Source organism: Pan troglodytes, chromosome 8 (assembly GCF_028858775.2).
Source record: "Pan troglodytes isolate AG18354 chromosome 8, NHGRI_mPanTro3-v2.0_pri, whole genome shotgun sequence".
Lineage (NCBI taxonomy): Eukaryota > Metazoa > Chordata > Mammalia > Primates > Hominidae > Pan > Pan troglodytes.
This window is the reverse complement of record NC_072406.2, coordinates 61,618,396-61,635,092: the sequence shown is the minus strand read 5'-3', so window position 1 is coordinate 61,635,092 and position 16,697 is coordinate 61,618,396. Positions and strand designations below refer to the sequence as shown.

At 48.4% G+C, this 16,697-nt stretch overlaps 1 protein-coding gene across 6 annotated transcripts in view; it reads right to left on the bottom strand.

The window, feature by feature from the left end:
* Positions 1-414: 414 nt before the first annotated feature.
* C10H10orf71 (chromosome 10 C10orf71 homolog) overlaps positions 415-16,697 on the bottom strand; it is a 33,125-nt gene continuing 16,842 nt past the window's right edge. For 3 of the 6 annotated variants that reach the window (XM_016918265.4, XM_016918268.4, XM_016918267.4), the window contains exons 2-3: positions 14,301-14,403; positions 3,626-8,167 (exon numbers count right to left, since the gene is read on the bottom strand). In XM_016918265.4, coding sequence (XP_016773754.4) covers positions 3,716-8,023 — 4,308 coding nt within the window. In that variant the 5' untranslated portion in view covers positions 8,024-8,167; positions 14,301-14,403 and the 3' untranslated portion in view covers positions 3,626-3,715. Of the gene's footprint in view, positions 8,168-8,760; positions 8,830-14,300; positions 14,404-15,492; positions 15,733-16,697 lie in introns of those variants that run through there. The other 3 variants (XM_016918271.4, XM_016918270.4, XM_016918266.4) reach the window with 3 other exon arrangements.

Sequence of the window (16,697 nt, the reverse complement as noted above, 5' to 3'; positions counted from 1 at the left end):
CTGCTCCAGGGACTGCACTTACGAAGTACTGGTTGAGTATTAAAGAGTCCACCTAGAAGTAAGAGGGGCCCAAGACCCTGGCATGGCCCCTCACTTAGTGGCTCTGTGACCGTGGGCAGTTACATCCCATCCTGGCACCTTTGTTTCCTTTACAGTAAAATGAGGCTAATGAGGGCCTCTCTCAAGGGTTTGCTGGGAGGACCAAGTCCAGGCTCAAGCTCCCCACTCATGGGCCAGCGCATGGTACATGCTTGACAATGTGAGCCCTTGGTCATGTTTAGTTGAACAACCCGGGACCTTCAACTGTTTCCTGGAGGTGCTCCACCTCCATGTCCTCTCCCCAGGAGACATTTAGAGGGGTCATACTCATAGAAAAGGGCCAGGGTACTACACAGAAGATGCAGACAACATCTGTAATTTCCACAAACAACATGTTCTCATAAATCTCACCACTGTCCTACTAAACACAATGGCAGAAATAGTGGTTTTGCTGGGCAACCCCTGTGAGTGAAATATCAATTCAGAAGCTGAAGGACGTATCAACCAAGGTCTATCCTGTGAGGCTACACTGGTTCAGCTTTTGTGCTGATTAGAAATGCTGATGAACAGTTAGCTAAATTAATATGCTTTGATATGGCAAGACAAATCTATTAGTATTTAATCAATGTCATCTTTGATAGATTAAAGCTGGGGAAATTCTGAATTTTTTCATAAATTAATGGACAGCTTTGTGTTTCTTGACTTGGCTCAGGTGCCAACCCCTGAAGCCAGAGCAAGTTAGGTGTTCCTCAGAGCAACCTATTAAATTACGTAACATGTGGGATTGTAATTATCTTTCTTCTCTGTTAGATTTTAACTCCTTGAGTGCAGAGACCAGATCTTATTGTCATGGTACCATCAGCGCTCATCAAAGTGCCTGGCACAGTGCAAATGTTTGTAAAAGGGAGGGAGGAAAGATGAAAGGAAGAGAGAGAAGGAGAGAGGGAGGGAAACAAGGAAGGGAGAAAGAAGGAGGGCGTGAGGAAGGAAGAAGGCATACATGACCTCCCTCAGGAGCAAATGGAAAGAGGAAAACATCACTGGCTAGCGAGTTGGGCTTCACTGGATGGAGACTCTCTGCTTGTGTTCCCTGGAGGCATTATGTGCTTCAGGAAGACAGGCCCATTGCTGTAAGGGAGTGAGGCGTCCTTCTAGCTGACTTGCTGGGAGCAAGTCTTTATGTGTTTAGTTCTACCCACAGCCTTGCCAATATTGGTTCTAAGGAAGAAGACTGCTTCCCCAAAATAAGTTCCCCAAAGTAATATTTTCTCCTGTGGGGACATAGTTACTATAACCGTGGTTCTTATTGAACAGATGGACTCTTCCTTCATTAGACAATTCTTTTCCTTGGGCCCTGAGAATTGCAAAATGAGATATTCCTTCTCATGTTTTAGTGAGATGAAAACAAAGTGGAGAGGATGCTTGAGGTGATTTGGAGGCAGGCCAAAATGCAGCTTTGTTCTTGTCGCTTGCACCCAGTGAGCAACTCATGGGAACCAGATTTTGGGATAGTGATCTGCTTGCACTCCTGGCTGGTTGCGTGGCTGGCAACGGGTGTGGCCAAATTGAATGGCATTGGTTGGGAGGAAAGGAGGGGGCGTTGTGTGGTATTTTCACAATGAAAATCAGGTGTGGCTGCACTTGTTGGGAAAACAAAAAGGTATAAAATCTTGAATCCAAATCAAAGCCCCTGTATTTGTGTGAGTCTGGGACTTGGTTTACTGAATGCCTCCCCATCCTCCCAGTGTGGAAATGGCGCCTTTGCCAACAGGACAAGGACGATGCATCTTGCATGGTCCCCTGGGCCCTGGGCAGCATAGTCCTGGCAGCTGCTGAGGTTTCTAAACAAAGAGGGAGGCACGTTTTGCCCCTGTGTTTCCAGTAGAACAAGAATTAAGAGGCTTCTGTAGAAGCCGTGGCATGGAAACCTATCAATACCCTGGGTGCTGGTTTCCTTCCTAGCCGGCTGCCTGCAAGAGGGCACCTGCTCTGAAGATCGAGCAGGGTCCCCTCCCCAACCATGGAAATACAGGAAAATCTTGGTTTCCTTCAAGGGAAATTCCAGGCACCTAGCTAGCCCTGAGAAGCCAATGAACAACTTGATAAGCAGGAAGGTAATAATAACCTAAAACAACAGCTAAGGAAGCCAGAGTCCTGGGGTGTTTTGTTCCCTCTGGAAATTAAAGAGAACATCTCAACTTCTGACTCCGAGTTGTTTTTCAGAAACCCAGACCCCCACCAAACGGATCCACTGGCACAGAGACCTCAGAGAAGAGGGAGCTGAGGACTGAACTCTGAGCACGGCTCTTTGTTCTAAATTTCTTCCTGGGGGGCCTGGGGGAAGTCCCACTCACAAGCCAGAGCTAACATTCCTTTCTGCTAACCCAAATTTTAAACCAAAGCTTCTCTTCCTTAACCAATTGCAATTCAGAAAATGTTTGACTCCACCCTATGACCCATAAGTCCCTGGTTCAAGATATCCTGCCTTTTTAGGCCAAACCAATGTGTACCCTCCATGTGTTGATTTACAATTTCACCTGTAACTTTGGCTTTCCTGAACATTTCCCTTGCCATTAAAAATCCATGCTTGCAAGCCACGGGGGAGGTCGGGTTTTAAGCGTGAGCTGCCTGATTCCCCTTGCTTGGTGCCGTGCAAATAAACACCCTCCTTTCTCCCACTGCAAACCTCAGTGTAGATTTTGGCTTTACTGTGCTGGGCCAGTGGACCCGTTTCATTAGGTAAAACTCTCAAACTCTTCAGTTAATCCCAACACTTCCCTCCAAATCCCCAAAGGTCAGGAACTGATGGGGGGTGAGGGTGTGAACACACTTTCTTTTTGAGTGGAGGGCACAGGTACTGGTTACTAAATCAGGGCAGTCAGGACCCACTGGAGGGCCTGGCCCTGCGAAGGCATGGACAGGTGTTGAAGGGACAAGGTGGGACGCCAGACTCAGACTGTGGTAGATAGGGAGGTGGCTCTGTCAGCCCTGACCCCTACTGCCCACAGAAGGAAGACAGGAGTCCAGGAAGAGAACCGTATCTGCAAACTTGTTTCACTTTTTAAAAAGTGGGCCTTTTCTTGATCAGAAAATAGCTTTCAGAGGCAAGTTTCTCCCTGTGAAGGAAACCCATTCTGTGCAAATGATCATTTCTGCAAAATTGCCCTGGGCTGGTCCTTATCCAGTCTGCCTGAGTTGACCTGAATGCCTGCTGAGTCTGAGCTGGGGGCCTTAGGGGTTTGCTCATCAAGGAGCTTACAAGTGAGTGGGTGGGTGTGGGTACAGAGGGACCCTTGGGACCAGGCGGTGCCCTTGCCACACCCACCTAATTTGCAGGGCCAGGGAAGAGCAGGGTGGGCCAGGAGAGGGAGGAAGGGAGGGAGGGAGAAGGGCTGGAGTAGAGTGCACCTGGGAACTGGCACGGAGGGGACCGGGCCAAGCAAGCAGCACCCCTCCATCAGAGGAGAGCCAGGGAGCCTTTGGGTGAGGTCGTCTTGGGATCCCTACTGCCTTCTGGACTTTATGGATCTAAAAAGGCTAAGTATGTGTTGACGATCGTGTGTGTGTGTGTGTGTGTGTGTGTGTGTGTGTGTATGTGTGTGTGTTGCTTGTTTTGGGGGAGGGGGAAGTAAGCTCCTCTGGGTTCATCTGGGGGTGGGGGACAGCCTGCAGTAACTCAAGAAATGCCTTCTGTGGCAAAGTCCTCTAGGTCGTCAGTGGAGATGATGCCCAGGCCCGGAGCTTCTGCACCCTCCTCTCCTGGGCTCTGGGGAGGACCATGAGGGCGCTGGCCTGCAGAGTGCGGGGTGCAGTCACCGTGAGGCCCTGGGTCCAGCTGTAGTCCAGACTCGTGGACACTCTGGGGCCTGGCGCGGGCCGCGGAGGCACGAGGGCCCTGCCTGAGGAAGGTGGGCGCGGAGAGCTGAGAGGAGCAGCGCAGCGGCATCAAGGCCGTCACGGGCACTGGCTGGAAGCCGGGGTACAGCACACAGGGAGCGGCCAGGGCGTCCGGTGGGGGCGGCTCTGGGGAGGCCCCCTCGGAGGACGGGATGGAGACCTTGACATACTTGCCCGTCTCTGGGTCATAGAAGGTCTTGATTTTCACCTGGAGTGGCAAGTCGAAGACAAAGTACTCCCCGGACTGCGGATCCTGGAGGACCTTCTGGGTGGCGGGGTACGCGGGCAGGGGTGTGAGGGACTGGGGGCCCCCGGGCCGCCTCCCGACAGGCTCCGAGAAGCCGGACACGGAGTGGCGGTGCACGGGAGGGGGCAGGGAACGGACCACGGGGAAATTGTGTCGGGGCCTCTCTCTGGGGCACAGCGGCCTTTGCTGTGTCTGCTCCAAGTCTTCCGGGCAGGGCTTTCCCTCCTGTGACTCGCCATGCTTCTCCTGAGCCTGATCCGTCTTCCTCCTCTTACTTGCCAGCTTCTTTGCCCGCCGCAGGGCTTTCTCTGTTTTGGGTGGGACTGCAGGTGGCTTGCTTGCTGTCCTCTCTAGCTGTGCAGGAAGCTCAAGTCTCCCAGGGGTGCCTGCTGGGCTGGTGGCCACATCCAGCAATGAACCTCTTGGAGAGAGGGTCCGGAGGTCTTCTGCCGACAGCTCAAGTAGGGGGTCAGAGCTGCCCTCCCACACGAGGGCGTGGGTCAGGTCCTCCCTCCGGGTGACCCTGGCAGGACTAGAGCTGGCCCAGGGGCTGGCTTGATTAGGCTCCTCGGGAAGCAGCTCTGGTCCTCCGGGGGCCTGGGAAGACTCCTCCCAAATGTTGCTGGCAGCAGGGGAGCAGGCACTGCTCTCCCGGGGGGAGCCGGGGTTGGGGGAATTCGCCCTCTCACTGGGGACCAGTCTTCTGCCAGGGGGCCCTGCTCTGGGTGTGGACAAAAAGTGACTCTTGAAACCTGGTGTTTGCTCTTTCCAACAGTTTTCGGGCTGCCATGGGGGTGGCTGGTCTTCTATGTCGCCCTCGGGTAAAGCAATGGTGGGGATGTGCCATGGGGCTGCCAGCTTCCCTGAGTCTGCAGAACCGCTCTTGCAATTGCTTGCCACGAGGCCAGGTGCAGCATCTGGTGGTGGCTTCACCCTGTCCCCCTCTCCCACCAGAGGCATAGATGGGAAATTCCCCTTTGGGGCTGGCTGAGAGACCTCCATCCTGGCCATGCTCGACCCCTGCCCAGGGTCCTCCATGACCTCGTTGGCCATGCACTTCACACGTGTGCCCCGTGTGTTAGTGGGTGTCGATGTACCAAGAATGTCCTGGTTTTCGGGGGCACAAAACCCAGGATCCTCACCCCATTCTGGCCTTGGCAATTCCTCCTCTTTGTGTCCACTGCTGAGGGAGTCCTCCAAGGACATGGTCCTCAGGAGAGGCAGCATGATAGGTTTAATTACGGGGGTAGCTCTGAGGGTGTTGTCTTTAATCGTAAACAGCATGTGCCTGTTTGAAGCAGAAGATGGTGAGGGAGTAAGGTCTTTGGCCTGTGAAAAGGTCGTGCCCTTATTTTCCCCAATCCAAGAGCCTCTGAAATTAGCTTCCTCTGCTGATGCCTTCCTGGTTCTTCCTCCAGACACACTTTCCCTTTCTCTTTGCAATGCTTCCCCCTGGCTGCGGTTTTCCAGGCATGCGTGCCCATTGCTTAAGGCACAGTACTGCAGCTCATCCTTCCCCATCACATTCTCCTTCTCATCCTTCTGACTGTCACCTGCACTCATATCCTTCCTCCTGTCTTCCCGCTGGTTCTCAGTAAACCACATCTTCTGCTGATCATCAAATGAGGCAAAGGATTGATCTGAAGAGCTGGTGCTGAATTTGGCCTTACCTTTGAGGCTTGGCATAAAATCAGATTGGCTGTCACTGTAAAACACATCTTCCTCCTCAGGAGAGAGGGGCCCTGGGGAGAATTTCTGGTTCAAATGTGTGTTCTGAAGTCCTGCTTCCCTCTCAGGTTCTGTCTCTTGGGACACAGATCTGGAGAGCCCATTCTCTAGCTGGTGGGTCTTCATTTTCTCTGTAGCCCCTCCAGGCTCAGGATCCCTATTGCAAAGCCTCAGGGAGAGGTGTTTCCTGGGGCGGTGTTCCCTGGAGTCTGGACACCAGCCGGATCCGGCAGGACCCATCTCCAACTCTCCTTCCACCTCCTTGTTCTCATAACTGCTTCTCTCAGCAGCCTCCCCATTGACATAGAAGGGGGCTTTGGCAATAGTCGGAGCTGTGCTAAGAGTTAGATAGCTGTCTGCAGAGGGCTCACTGGGGTCAGCTGTAGGGTCCTTCTGGGGATTGATGTGTGATGCAGTGGGGTCATCAGCGGGTCTCTCCTTAGAAAGCTCATTTGGAGGGCTTTCCTCAAGCCCATTGGGGAGGATGACACCGTTGCTCACAGGTTCTTGCTTTCCATCAACCTTACCTCTAGTTTTCTCATCAAGCACTTTCAAGAGAGGTGAGGAACTGTATGTGCTCTTAACACGCTTCCGCACGTCCTTGAGGTTGAACAGCAGGCTAGGGGCTTTGGACTTGTAGCTGTCTCGAGACTGACATTCACTGGGCTCCTTCTCTTGGTATCCGTTTAGCTGTCCTGGGGGTGATGGGGTTCGCTCTGCTGGCTGGCTGGCTGCTGAATCCAGGGCGTGCTTGCTGGGTATGATGGGGGTCAGGAGCTTACTGATGTTAAAGGGGGGATCATAATGTTCATTGGGTTCCACAGGCAGGTCAAGAGCATTGTTTTCTGAAAACTGTTCCTGGGGGTTGTGTTTTGTATACAAAGGTGGGCCTCTCCTGTTGGTCTGTGTCTTTTCTTCTGAAGTATCTTGTAGACTTTCTTTCCCTTTTTTGCCAGTCTTTGGCTTCCTCCATGGGGGCTGGGCTGGCTTCTCTTGAGAATCAGGCTGTGAGCTGGGAGCTTTTCCTTCCACAGCAAATACCTGGGCTCCTGGATCCCTGCACCCCCAGGGTACAGATGTGGACAGAGCCCCTGCTGCGAGTCTGTTCTCTTCCTGACTGCAGCTGGCCTGGACCTGGCAGGGAGAGACTGTGCACTCAGGAGGACAGGGTTCTCTTAGCAAGGTCGTGTCCCCATAGTGCTTGGGAGCTTTGCTTTCTGGGACGGTTCCAGCTGTGTCCTTTCTCTCCAGCAGCTTTGGTTGGTGGGCATTCCATGACTCAAAAGCACTATTTTCACTGTGCAGAAAGGTACCTTTGCCTCTCCCAGGCTCACCTGTGACTGGCTTGTGGTGTGGAGAGGGGAACTTTGACTCAGATAAGGTGGCCGTGTCATTGGCTGCCGGGAGGAAGCTGCTGGAGCCGTGACAGGCCATTTCTGGATTCTTGGAGGACTCCTGTTCTCCGTGCTTCCTGCCTGGCTGGTAGCTGTTCTGATGGGTGTTGGAAACTTCAGCGGGCACCCTCCTGACTGTCAGAAAGGCAGAATCGAAGCAGAAGTTGACACTGTTTTCTGGAAGAGGAGCGAATTTGGGAGGATTTTTCAGAGCCGGAGGCTTGCTGGCAGTGGGCCTGCTCTCACAACGTTGGCTCTCGGTCCTGTCGAAAGATTTAATTAGTGTTGATACTTTGGAGGCAGGCTTGTTGCTGCTCCTTAGGCCGGAAACTGGCACCTCCAGTCTCCTCTGGACTGGCGTTGGTGGGGGGCTGGTTTTGGGGTACTTTTCCTCTCCCTGAACGTACTTGGGTAGCTGTTGGAAGGTGGCCGCCCAGCCCGAATGTTCCGTGCCCTGTGACGGTAACTGGCTCCAAATGCCACTTTTCCTCTGGGTGTGGCCCACTGTTCTCTGGTGAAAAGTCCCAAACACCTGTCGGGTGATATCCGGGGACACGGCCAGATAGGAGTCATGGAAGGATGTGTCCTCGGAGATGCACAAACTCCGGAATGCCCGGTCTGTTAGGCTGCTCACCTCCCTGTCTGCATCATCCAACACGCTGCCGATGCTGGAGGAGTCGCTGAACGCGTCTGTGCACTTCTTATTTCCTTGCATCATCTGTTGGCTCCAAGAAAGCTGTCCTTGTCAGCCGGCAGGTGTCTCTGGTGATGATTCTGTCAAGGTTAGGTGTTTCCCTCTTCCCCAAAACTAGAGCCTCTCATTGACCAGATGCAATTGCAAAGTGGGGATTTTTTTTTTTCTCTGCAAAAGAAAAAGGTGCAGGGCGTGAACAAAGTATACAGCTCTACACAAGAATATGTGCTGGTTCAGGTGGAAAATGGTGCCTGTGAGGGTTAATTTTATGTGTCAAACTTGGCAAGTTTGCTATATGTCTAGACTGTAGACCGGTCTAGCTGTTTCTGTGAAGGTATTTTTTAGATGTGATTAACACTAAAATCAGTAGACTTTAAGTAAAGCAGTTTATCTTCTATAAGGCAGGTGGCCCTCATTTAATTAGTTGAAGGCCCTAAGAGTAAAAAGACTGAGTTCGCAAGCAACACAAACAAAAATAGACAAGTGGGATTACATCAATTCAAAAGCTTCTGCACAGCAAGGGAAACAATCACAAAAATGAAAAGGTATTCTATGGAATGGAAGAAAATGTTTTCAAACTGTGTATCTGATAAAGGATTAATATTCCAAAATACATGAGAAACTCCTACAACCGAACAACAAACAAAACAAAATGAAACAAAACCCCAAACCCGCGATTTAAAAATGGGTAGAGAAACTGAACAGATATTTCTCCAAAGAAGACATAGAAATGGCAAACAGGTATATAAAAAGGGGCTCACCATCACTAACCATCAGGGAAATGCAGATCAAAGCCACAATGACATATCACATCATGCCTGTTAGGATGGCTATTATCAAAGAAAGAAAAGATGACAAGTGTTGGTAAGGATGTGGAGAAAAGGGGACCCCTGTACACTGTTGGTGGAAATGTAAATTGATGTAGTCACTTTGGAAAACAGTATAAAGATTCTTCAAAAAATTAAGACTAGAACTACTATATGATCCAACATTCCCATATCTGGGTACAGGCCCAAAGGAAATGAAATTAGGATCTTAAAGTATCTGCACCCACATGTTCATACTCACAGTGGCCAAGACAGAGAAGCGAACAAAATTTCCATTGATGGATGAATGGATAAAGAAAATGTGGTATATGCATACAATGGAATTATTCAACTTTAAAAAAGCAGGACATTTTTAAATTTATGATAACATGGGTGAAACTGGAGGACATTTTGTTAAGAGAAACAACCCAGTCGCAGAAAGACAAACACTGAATGATGTCACTTACTTGAGGAAGCTTAGATAGTCAAACTCATAGAAGCAGAATAGAGTGGTGGTTGTCAGAGGCTGGGAAGCAGGGAAGTGGGGAGTTATTTGTCAAAGGATGTAACGTTTCAGTTATGCAGGATGAATTAGCTCTGGAGATCTGATGTACAGCAGGTGTCTGTAGTTAACAATATTGTGTTATGTGCTTGAAATTTGCTGAGGATAGATATTATGTTAAATGCTCTTATCACACATACACAAATAATAAATAAAAGCGGTGGGAGGAAATGTTTGGAGGTGATGGATAGTTTTATGCATGGATTGTGGTGATGGCTTCATGGGGTGCATACTTATCTCCAAACTCATCAAACTGTACACATTAAATATGTGTGGCTTTTTGTATGCCAATCATACCTCAATAAAATGGCTTAAAAAAAGACAGTCCCTTGAGGAAGAGGAACTTCCGCCTTTGGATCATCTTTGGATTGGAGCTGTGTCATCAACTCTTCCTGGGTCTCCAGCTATTCCCATTTTGGACTTGCCAGCCTTCACAATCACTCCAGCCAGTTCCTTAAAATAAATCACTCCCTCTCTATAGCCACATATCCTATTGGTTCTGATCTTCTGCAGAATCAGACCCATGCAGTGCCTGAAGTTCAGTGGTGTTTTTGCAGAGTCCTTCCCTGATATTCCATGGGTGTTCCCTCCTTGCTCATCTCTCTCGCTGTGCATGGTTTATTTTCTTCATGGTACCAAGCATGATCGAAGATTAAGTTTACAACTTTGTGGCCTATCCCATGATTAGACTGTCAGTGCCAGGCATATGGGGACTGCTGGGTTGTCTGTTCGCTGATTGCCCCTCATCCCAGAACCACCCTAAGAGGATATGCTCCCCAGAGTCTGCATCACCTGGGCCCCTAACCTCTGGGACCAGCCTGTGGGGGTGGCCAGTAGAGGTGCTGGCAGGAGCCTGGAGGGAGGGGGAGCCAGTGTCCCTGGCATTTCTCCACCCCTCCTGCCTTGTGACATGGGGACCAGAATCCTCTATAGCTATGGCCCCTCCCCCAGTCTCTGACTGGGCTCCGGCAACATGCCCCTTGTGCCCAACTCTACATCCCTGGGGACTCCCTAATTCTCCGTTACCTCTGTTATAGCCCTTTCCTTTTTTTTTTAAAGCGGCAAAATACACATAATATAAACATTTCATTTGAATTAATTTTAAGATACAACTCAGTAGTGTTAAGTATATTCGTATGTTCGTGCAATCAATCTCCAGGACTCTTTCATCTTTCAAAACTGAAACTCTTTACCCATTAAGCAACAACTTACCATTTCCCCTCCCCTCTGGAAGCCACCATTTGACTTTTTGTCTTTATGAATTTGATGACTCCAGGAAGCTCATAAAAGTGTAATCATACAGTACTTATCTTTCTGTGACTGGCTTATTTCTCTAGCATAATGTCCTTGAGGTTTATCTGTGTTGTAGCATGTGCCAGAATTTCATTTTCAAGGCTGAATAATATTCCACTATATATGTGTGTGTGTGTGATATACATATACACCCACATATATGTATGTGTGTGTATATATATATATATATATATATATATATATAGCTTGTGTGTGTGTACATATATATACACCACATTTTGCTTATCCATTCCTCCATTGATGAACACTTGGGTTGCTTCCAAATTTTGGCTATTGTGATTAATGTTGCCACAAATGTAGGTGTGCAAATATCTCTCAAAGATCCTGCTTTCAATTCTTTTGGGTATAACCCCAGAAGTGGAATTGCTGGATTATATGGTTGTTCTATTTTTAAATTTTTAAGGAACTTCTAGACTGTTTTCCATAGTGGCTGTACCAATTTTCATTTCAACCAAGATTGTGCAAGTGTTCCAGTTTCTCCACATCCTCGCAACACTTGTTATTTTCTGCTTTTTTTTTTTCTTTTTGAAAGTACCCATCCTGGTGGGTGCATGGTGCTACATAACATTCTTTTGTGGATCCTGTCTGAGGATGCCGCTTCCTTCTGGAATACTTACAGCTTCCCCTGGGACACATACCTCCCATTGCCTAGAACATTGCCTGGCCTGGGGGAGGGGATAAGAGAATGGGTACATAAAAAGTTACATAAAATAGCAAGTATTGACCCCAGAGTGGATGCAAGTGAGGGGTGTCTGGAAGAGTGGACATCTGGCAGGTTGCTGTTAAGTGTTCAGCTGGCAGATCAAACACTGCCAGAGAACTCCCATTCACAGCAGCAGAGCTGAGCAGGCTATGCTCTCCCCTCCTTGCTTGGCTGGCCTTAGTCACTGCCAGAGCTCCAGGGGATGGATGGTGAAGGCACTCCCATCAGGGAGGCCTGGCCACATGTCAGAAGCCCCAGATCCTGCCTGGCTCCACATCCCCTTGCTGAGTGACCATGGGCTGGCCACAAGCAGCCTCAGTGCATCTCTCTCATCTGTATCTGTGCTGTGAGATTGCAACCATTCTTTGTTTCTGTAGAGTGGGGATCATGTGGCCTCACTGCAAGGTTCCAGGAGGTTAGGGGTAGCATCCTGGCATAGGCTCAAAGCTGCTGGGCTGTCAGTAATGTTTGTCTTTCATCCTGGAGGCCAGGCTTCATTGGGGTCTGTTGTTTCCGTCTCTTGACCACAACACTCTGGTGAGTTAGCAAAGCTGATTCATTGGCAGACTGACTAGTTTCTGTGAAAGACAGAACTAAGCTGGAGAAAGGATGGGACCTGAGTTCTAGTGGACTGAATGAGCTGATGAGTAGCTACTGACCTGCTCTGGGAAGGCCTCTCTGTACATGCTCCTCAGCCCTACCTTGAAAGGCAGGCTGCTGGCTCCCTGGAAAGTACACACTCATGACAGCATATGCTTTTTAGAAGGCTGCATACAAGGGGAGAGCATCAGCCCACGTGATGGGTGGGGGAGACCCTGAGGGCTGGCTAAGCCCACGCCTTCCCCAGTAGAAGACACATGCTCCGGTCTTCAGACTCCCATGCAGCTAGCATGGCCAGAGGACATGGCTGTGGTCACAGGGATGGAAGCAGCCAGCAGTCTGTGAAAGTTCCTGCCTTTCTAATCAAAGGAGCAATTCCTGTTGTCTCCGCTGTGTCAGTGCTCTTCTTCCTGCCTTGAATGCAGACAAGAAGCCAGAAACTGCTTGATTTCTTTGCTGGGGCTGCCGTAACAAATGATGGCTCAAACATTGAAAATGTATTGCCGCACAGTTCTGGAGGCTAGAAGTCCAAAATCAAGGTGTCACAAGGTTGGTTCCTTTTGAGGGCTGTAAGGAAGAATCGATCCTAGCCTTTCTTATTGGCTTGAGGACACCCGTCTTCTCCCTGTGTCTTCACATCATCTTCCCTCTATGCTTGTCTCTCTGTCCACATTTTTCCTTTTTAAAATCTTTTAAAATTTTCCAATTATTAAAAAAAATTTTTTCATTCTGTCACCCAGGCTGGAGTGTAGTGGCGTAATCATAGCTTACTGCAGCCTCAATCTTTTGGACTCAAGTGATCTTCCCACCTTGGCCTACCAAGTAGCTGGGATTACAGGTGCATTACACCATACCTGGCTAATTTTTCTATTTTTTGTATAAATGGAGTTTCATCATGTTGTTCTGGCTTGTCTTGAACTCCCAGGCTCAAGTAATCTGTCCACCTTGGCCTCCCAAAGTGTTGGGATTATAGTCATAAGCCACTGCGCTCTGCCCAAATTTTCCCTTTTCATAAGGACACCAGTCATACTGGATTAGGGCCCACCTTAATAACCTCGTCTTTAAGTATAATACGTCTGTAACAGCCTTATTTCCAAAAGGTCATACTCTGAGGTAATGAGAGTTACGATTTTTTTTAGGGGGTGCATGATTCAACCATAATATTGAATTCACTTTGCAGCCCTGAGAGACAAGCAATGGCCACTGAAGGCCAATCTGCAGAGGATGGCAGTGTGGACAGGTGAGGAGCCCAGGTCCTGGCCAGCACTGCTAAGCCATGAGCCCATGGCAGCACCATCCCACTTGAATTTATGTTATTGAGGCTGGTGTGGGGTTTGATGTAACCTGAGTGGCTTTGACCACTATGAGTCAGGTTTTCTGTATCCTGAGATCCTGTCAAAATGGTGAGGAGTCTCCTGATGTCCTAAATGCTGGGATTCCGATCTTGGCAATGGCTGAACTCAGTAATATTGGGGGTTTCTACACTTTGAATGAAAATAAGATAGTTTTCATTAAGATGAAAATCGGTTAGTTGGAGACCTAAATTCAGAAGCTTAGATAGAGTCAACCAAGCAGTCTCTACCCAATTAAACACACCCTCGTATTAGTAGGTATTCACTATTTGTTTTTTGAATACTCAGCTTGCATCCTCTGAGAAAAAGCACTTGATACCTTGTGGGAAATTTCCTCTCCCCTTGGTTTTCAGTCTTGGTGGGGCTGAAAGTCAAGGTGACTGCAGAGGCTGCCGAGGGCCAAGAGCAGGTGTGAGACCGAGGACAGGCCCATGGACTGTAGCAATTCTCCTGGAGCTACACAAGGACGGAAGTGTGCTCAGGCTTCCTTGCTGGTGGTAGAGCTTTCACTACGCTCTGGGACATGCCTGGCCCCTGACATTTCCTGGCCTGGAACTTTAGCCGTCACCTTGAGGCTACAAGACCTCCATTTTTCTTTTAATACATATGAATTTCTGCCTCATTTGTTGAGTTTCTGCTTCTGTTGCTTGTGGCTGAAGAACCCTACCTGATCTTGGGTTTATATCCTCATTCTAAACAGTGGTGAAGGATGTTCATTGATCTTCAGAGCATTCAGAAAATAACCACATTACTTCTGCCTCAGGAAAAAGAGAGACTCCCTCCCCACGTTGCTAGCTTTATTCAGATAATTTCTTCAGTTCTGATTTGATATACCTGGGGTCAGATGGAAAGTCAGAGACTTGACCTCATTCTCCCCCCACCCCCAGCCCCCATGGTACCTTTCAGCATAATGGCCAAAAACAGAAGGTGTTTCTAGATGCCTACTCTTAGATTAGTTCCATACCTGTTACAGCACTGGAAGCTGCAGGTGCCTGCCGTGCTGGATTTCAGGATCTGTAGTTTTAAAACGTCTTTTTATGCTTATATTTGGTGTCATCACTGCCCATCTGGAAAGAAGAAAAATAATTTCAGTGGAACCCAACTGACCAAAGGGCCAAGCGCAAGTTCATTGGAAAAAGTATCTTTTATATTTTTTGAGACAGGGTCTTGCTCTATTGCCCAGGTTGGAGTGCAGTGGTGTGATCTTGGCCCATTGCAACATCTGCCTCCTGGGTTCAAGCAATTCTCCTGCCTCAGCCACCCAAGTAGCTGGGATTACAGGTGTGCACCACTATGCCCAGCTAAGTTTTGTATTTTTGGTAGAGATGGGGTTTCACCATATTGGCCAGGCTGGTCTCGAACTCCTGACCTCAAGTGATCTGCCTGCCTTGGCCTCCCAAAGTTCTGGGATTACAGGGGTGAACCATCATGCCTGACCCAAAGTATCTTTAAATGTCAGTTATACAACGATGTAGTTGGCCTTCAAAAATGAAAAACAATCCATACTTGAGCTCAACAAAGTTCCAAAAATAGGCATATTTGACCATAAGGTCAATTTATATCCCTTCTAATATCCATTAATTTGTCCATGGCCCAAGACATTTTTAGAAACCTCTTTTAAGCCTTTCAGTTTTCTAATATGATTGACCCAGTTGTGAATTATTTTTTTGCAAATAAAATCTGACTCAAGGCCCTTTTCCCACTGAACTGGTAAGTTGGGTTTTGCAGCAAAGAGAACTGGAGCAGTGAAAGTCAAGTCCACTCAGCAAGTGGCAGCACAGTGTTAGATTCATTGTTGGCAGGAGGCTTGAGTCTTCTGACAGCTAAAAGAACCAAAAAGCTGCCCAGGAGGATATTCAGAATGCTCAGAATGAAGAGTGAACTAATTAAAATAAATCCACTCTGCACATTTTAAATGCAGACCTTTGGGGTTTCCATAAGACCTTTCCCAGCTTGTAGCTCCTGGATATTAATCTAGTTCAAGGTAGTTTATTAATAATATTAATAATCATAATTGCTTGAATTTGTGGTGTCTATTTCTTTGGAGAATCACAGAGGTGCTCTGTGTCTACCACCATACGGCGAGGCCCCATCCCTGACTCCCCAGGCTGGCTTAGATGGGCCTCCTTCGTGTTCCCAAAGCATACTGGGTTTACCTTTTCCATAGCTCAGCTCTGTTGTCACTTCATGCATCGTGACCCATATGTTTCAGGAACTGATGATCGCTGCTTTCCCTCCTCACTAGAAAGGAAGTTCCTTGAACCAAGGAAGGGAGTCTTGTATACTGAACTCAACAAATGGAAGCTCAGTCACTGTTTGTGGTAATGCTCTGAATTGGGTTATCTTTATTCTGATTTTTTTCCTGGAGGGCAAACTGAGGCACAGAAAAGAAGGGAAAAGATAATAGGAATTTTGTTGAGAAAGACTCCTGGCCTTGGGTCTTATGGCCTTCCAAAAAATTCAGATCAGTCCATTTGCATCTCTAAATAATAAGGCCACTCCCCTGCCCACAGCTCCACTGAGATCTGACTTAGGGATGAGGATGAAACCCATCTGGTGCCACACATGGATGAGACGGAGGTGCAGAACGACATAATGGCATTTATTTTGTGAATGGTTAGGGCACCCCTCACCCTGTGCTTGGGCTTTCCCCCTAGGCAGTTGCCTCATGGACTCACTGACATTGCTGCTGGCATGAATTTTCCAGATGCCAGTGAAAAAACTCTCTTGCTTACCACTTTGAACCATTTGAAGGAAGCCACTCTGAACTGGTGAAAATTCTTGCTCATAGAGCACTTTGCCAGTGAAAAGGTGTGTTCCCTTCAGGCAGCATGAAGGAGGATACAGTGCACATGGCAGGGCCATGTTTTAAACAAGATCTTGGAACCTGGTCATGAATGCATAGAAATAAACATCGATATTTAATTATGACCTGGTCAGTTCCTATTTAAGTCTGTGGCCTTCAAAGACTGTTCTCTTAAATGCTTCATATCTCCCCGCTACCTCCATTATTTCTTTACCCATTTCACTCTGCCTTTAATGTCTGGCCCCCACTCCTTCCTGAAGGATGTTCTGATGGCATTTTTGCTCCTCATCTGACTGAACTTCTAGGCTGCAATCTAGACTTGTGGCCATTGTCTACTTAAGATACTCTTTCACTTTGACCTTTCCTTCTCCCCTCCCTGTCTGGATGTTTAGTCTCTTCCTCTCCTTGACTGCTGGATTTCCTCTGCTCCCAGCTCTGGAGCCTCTTCTCTTCTCACTCTACAGTCACCACGCAGGCGATTGTCCCCACACCATGGTCCCCGCAAACATCCACACACTGAGGCAGCATCCAGGCCAGGCCATTTGCCTGGCTGCA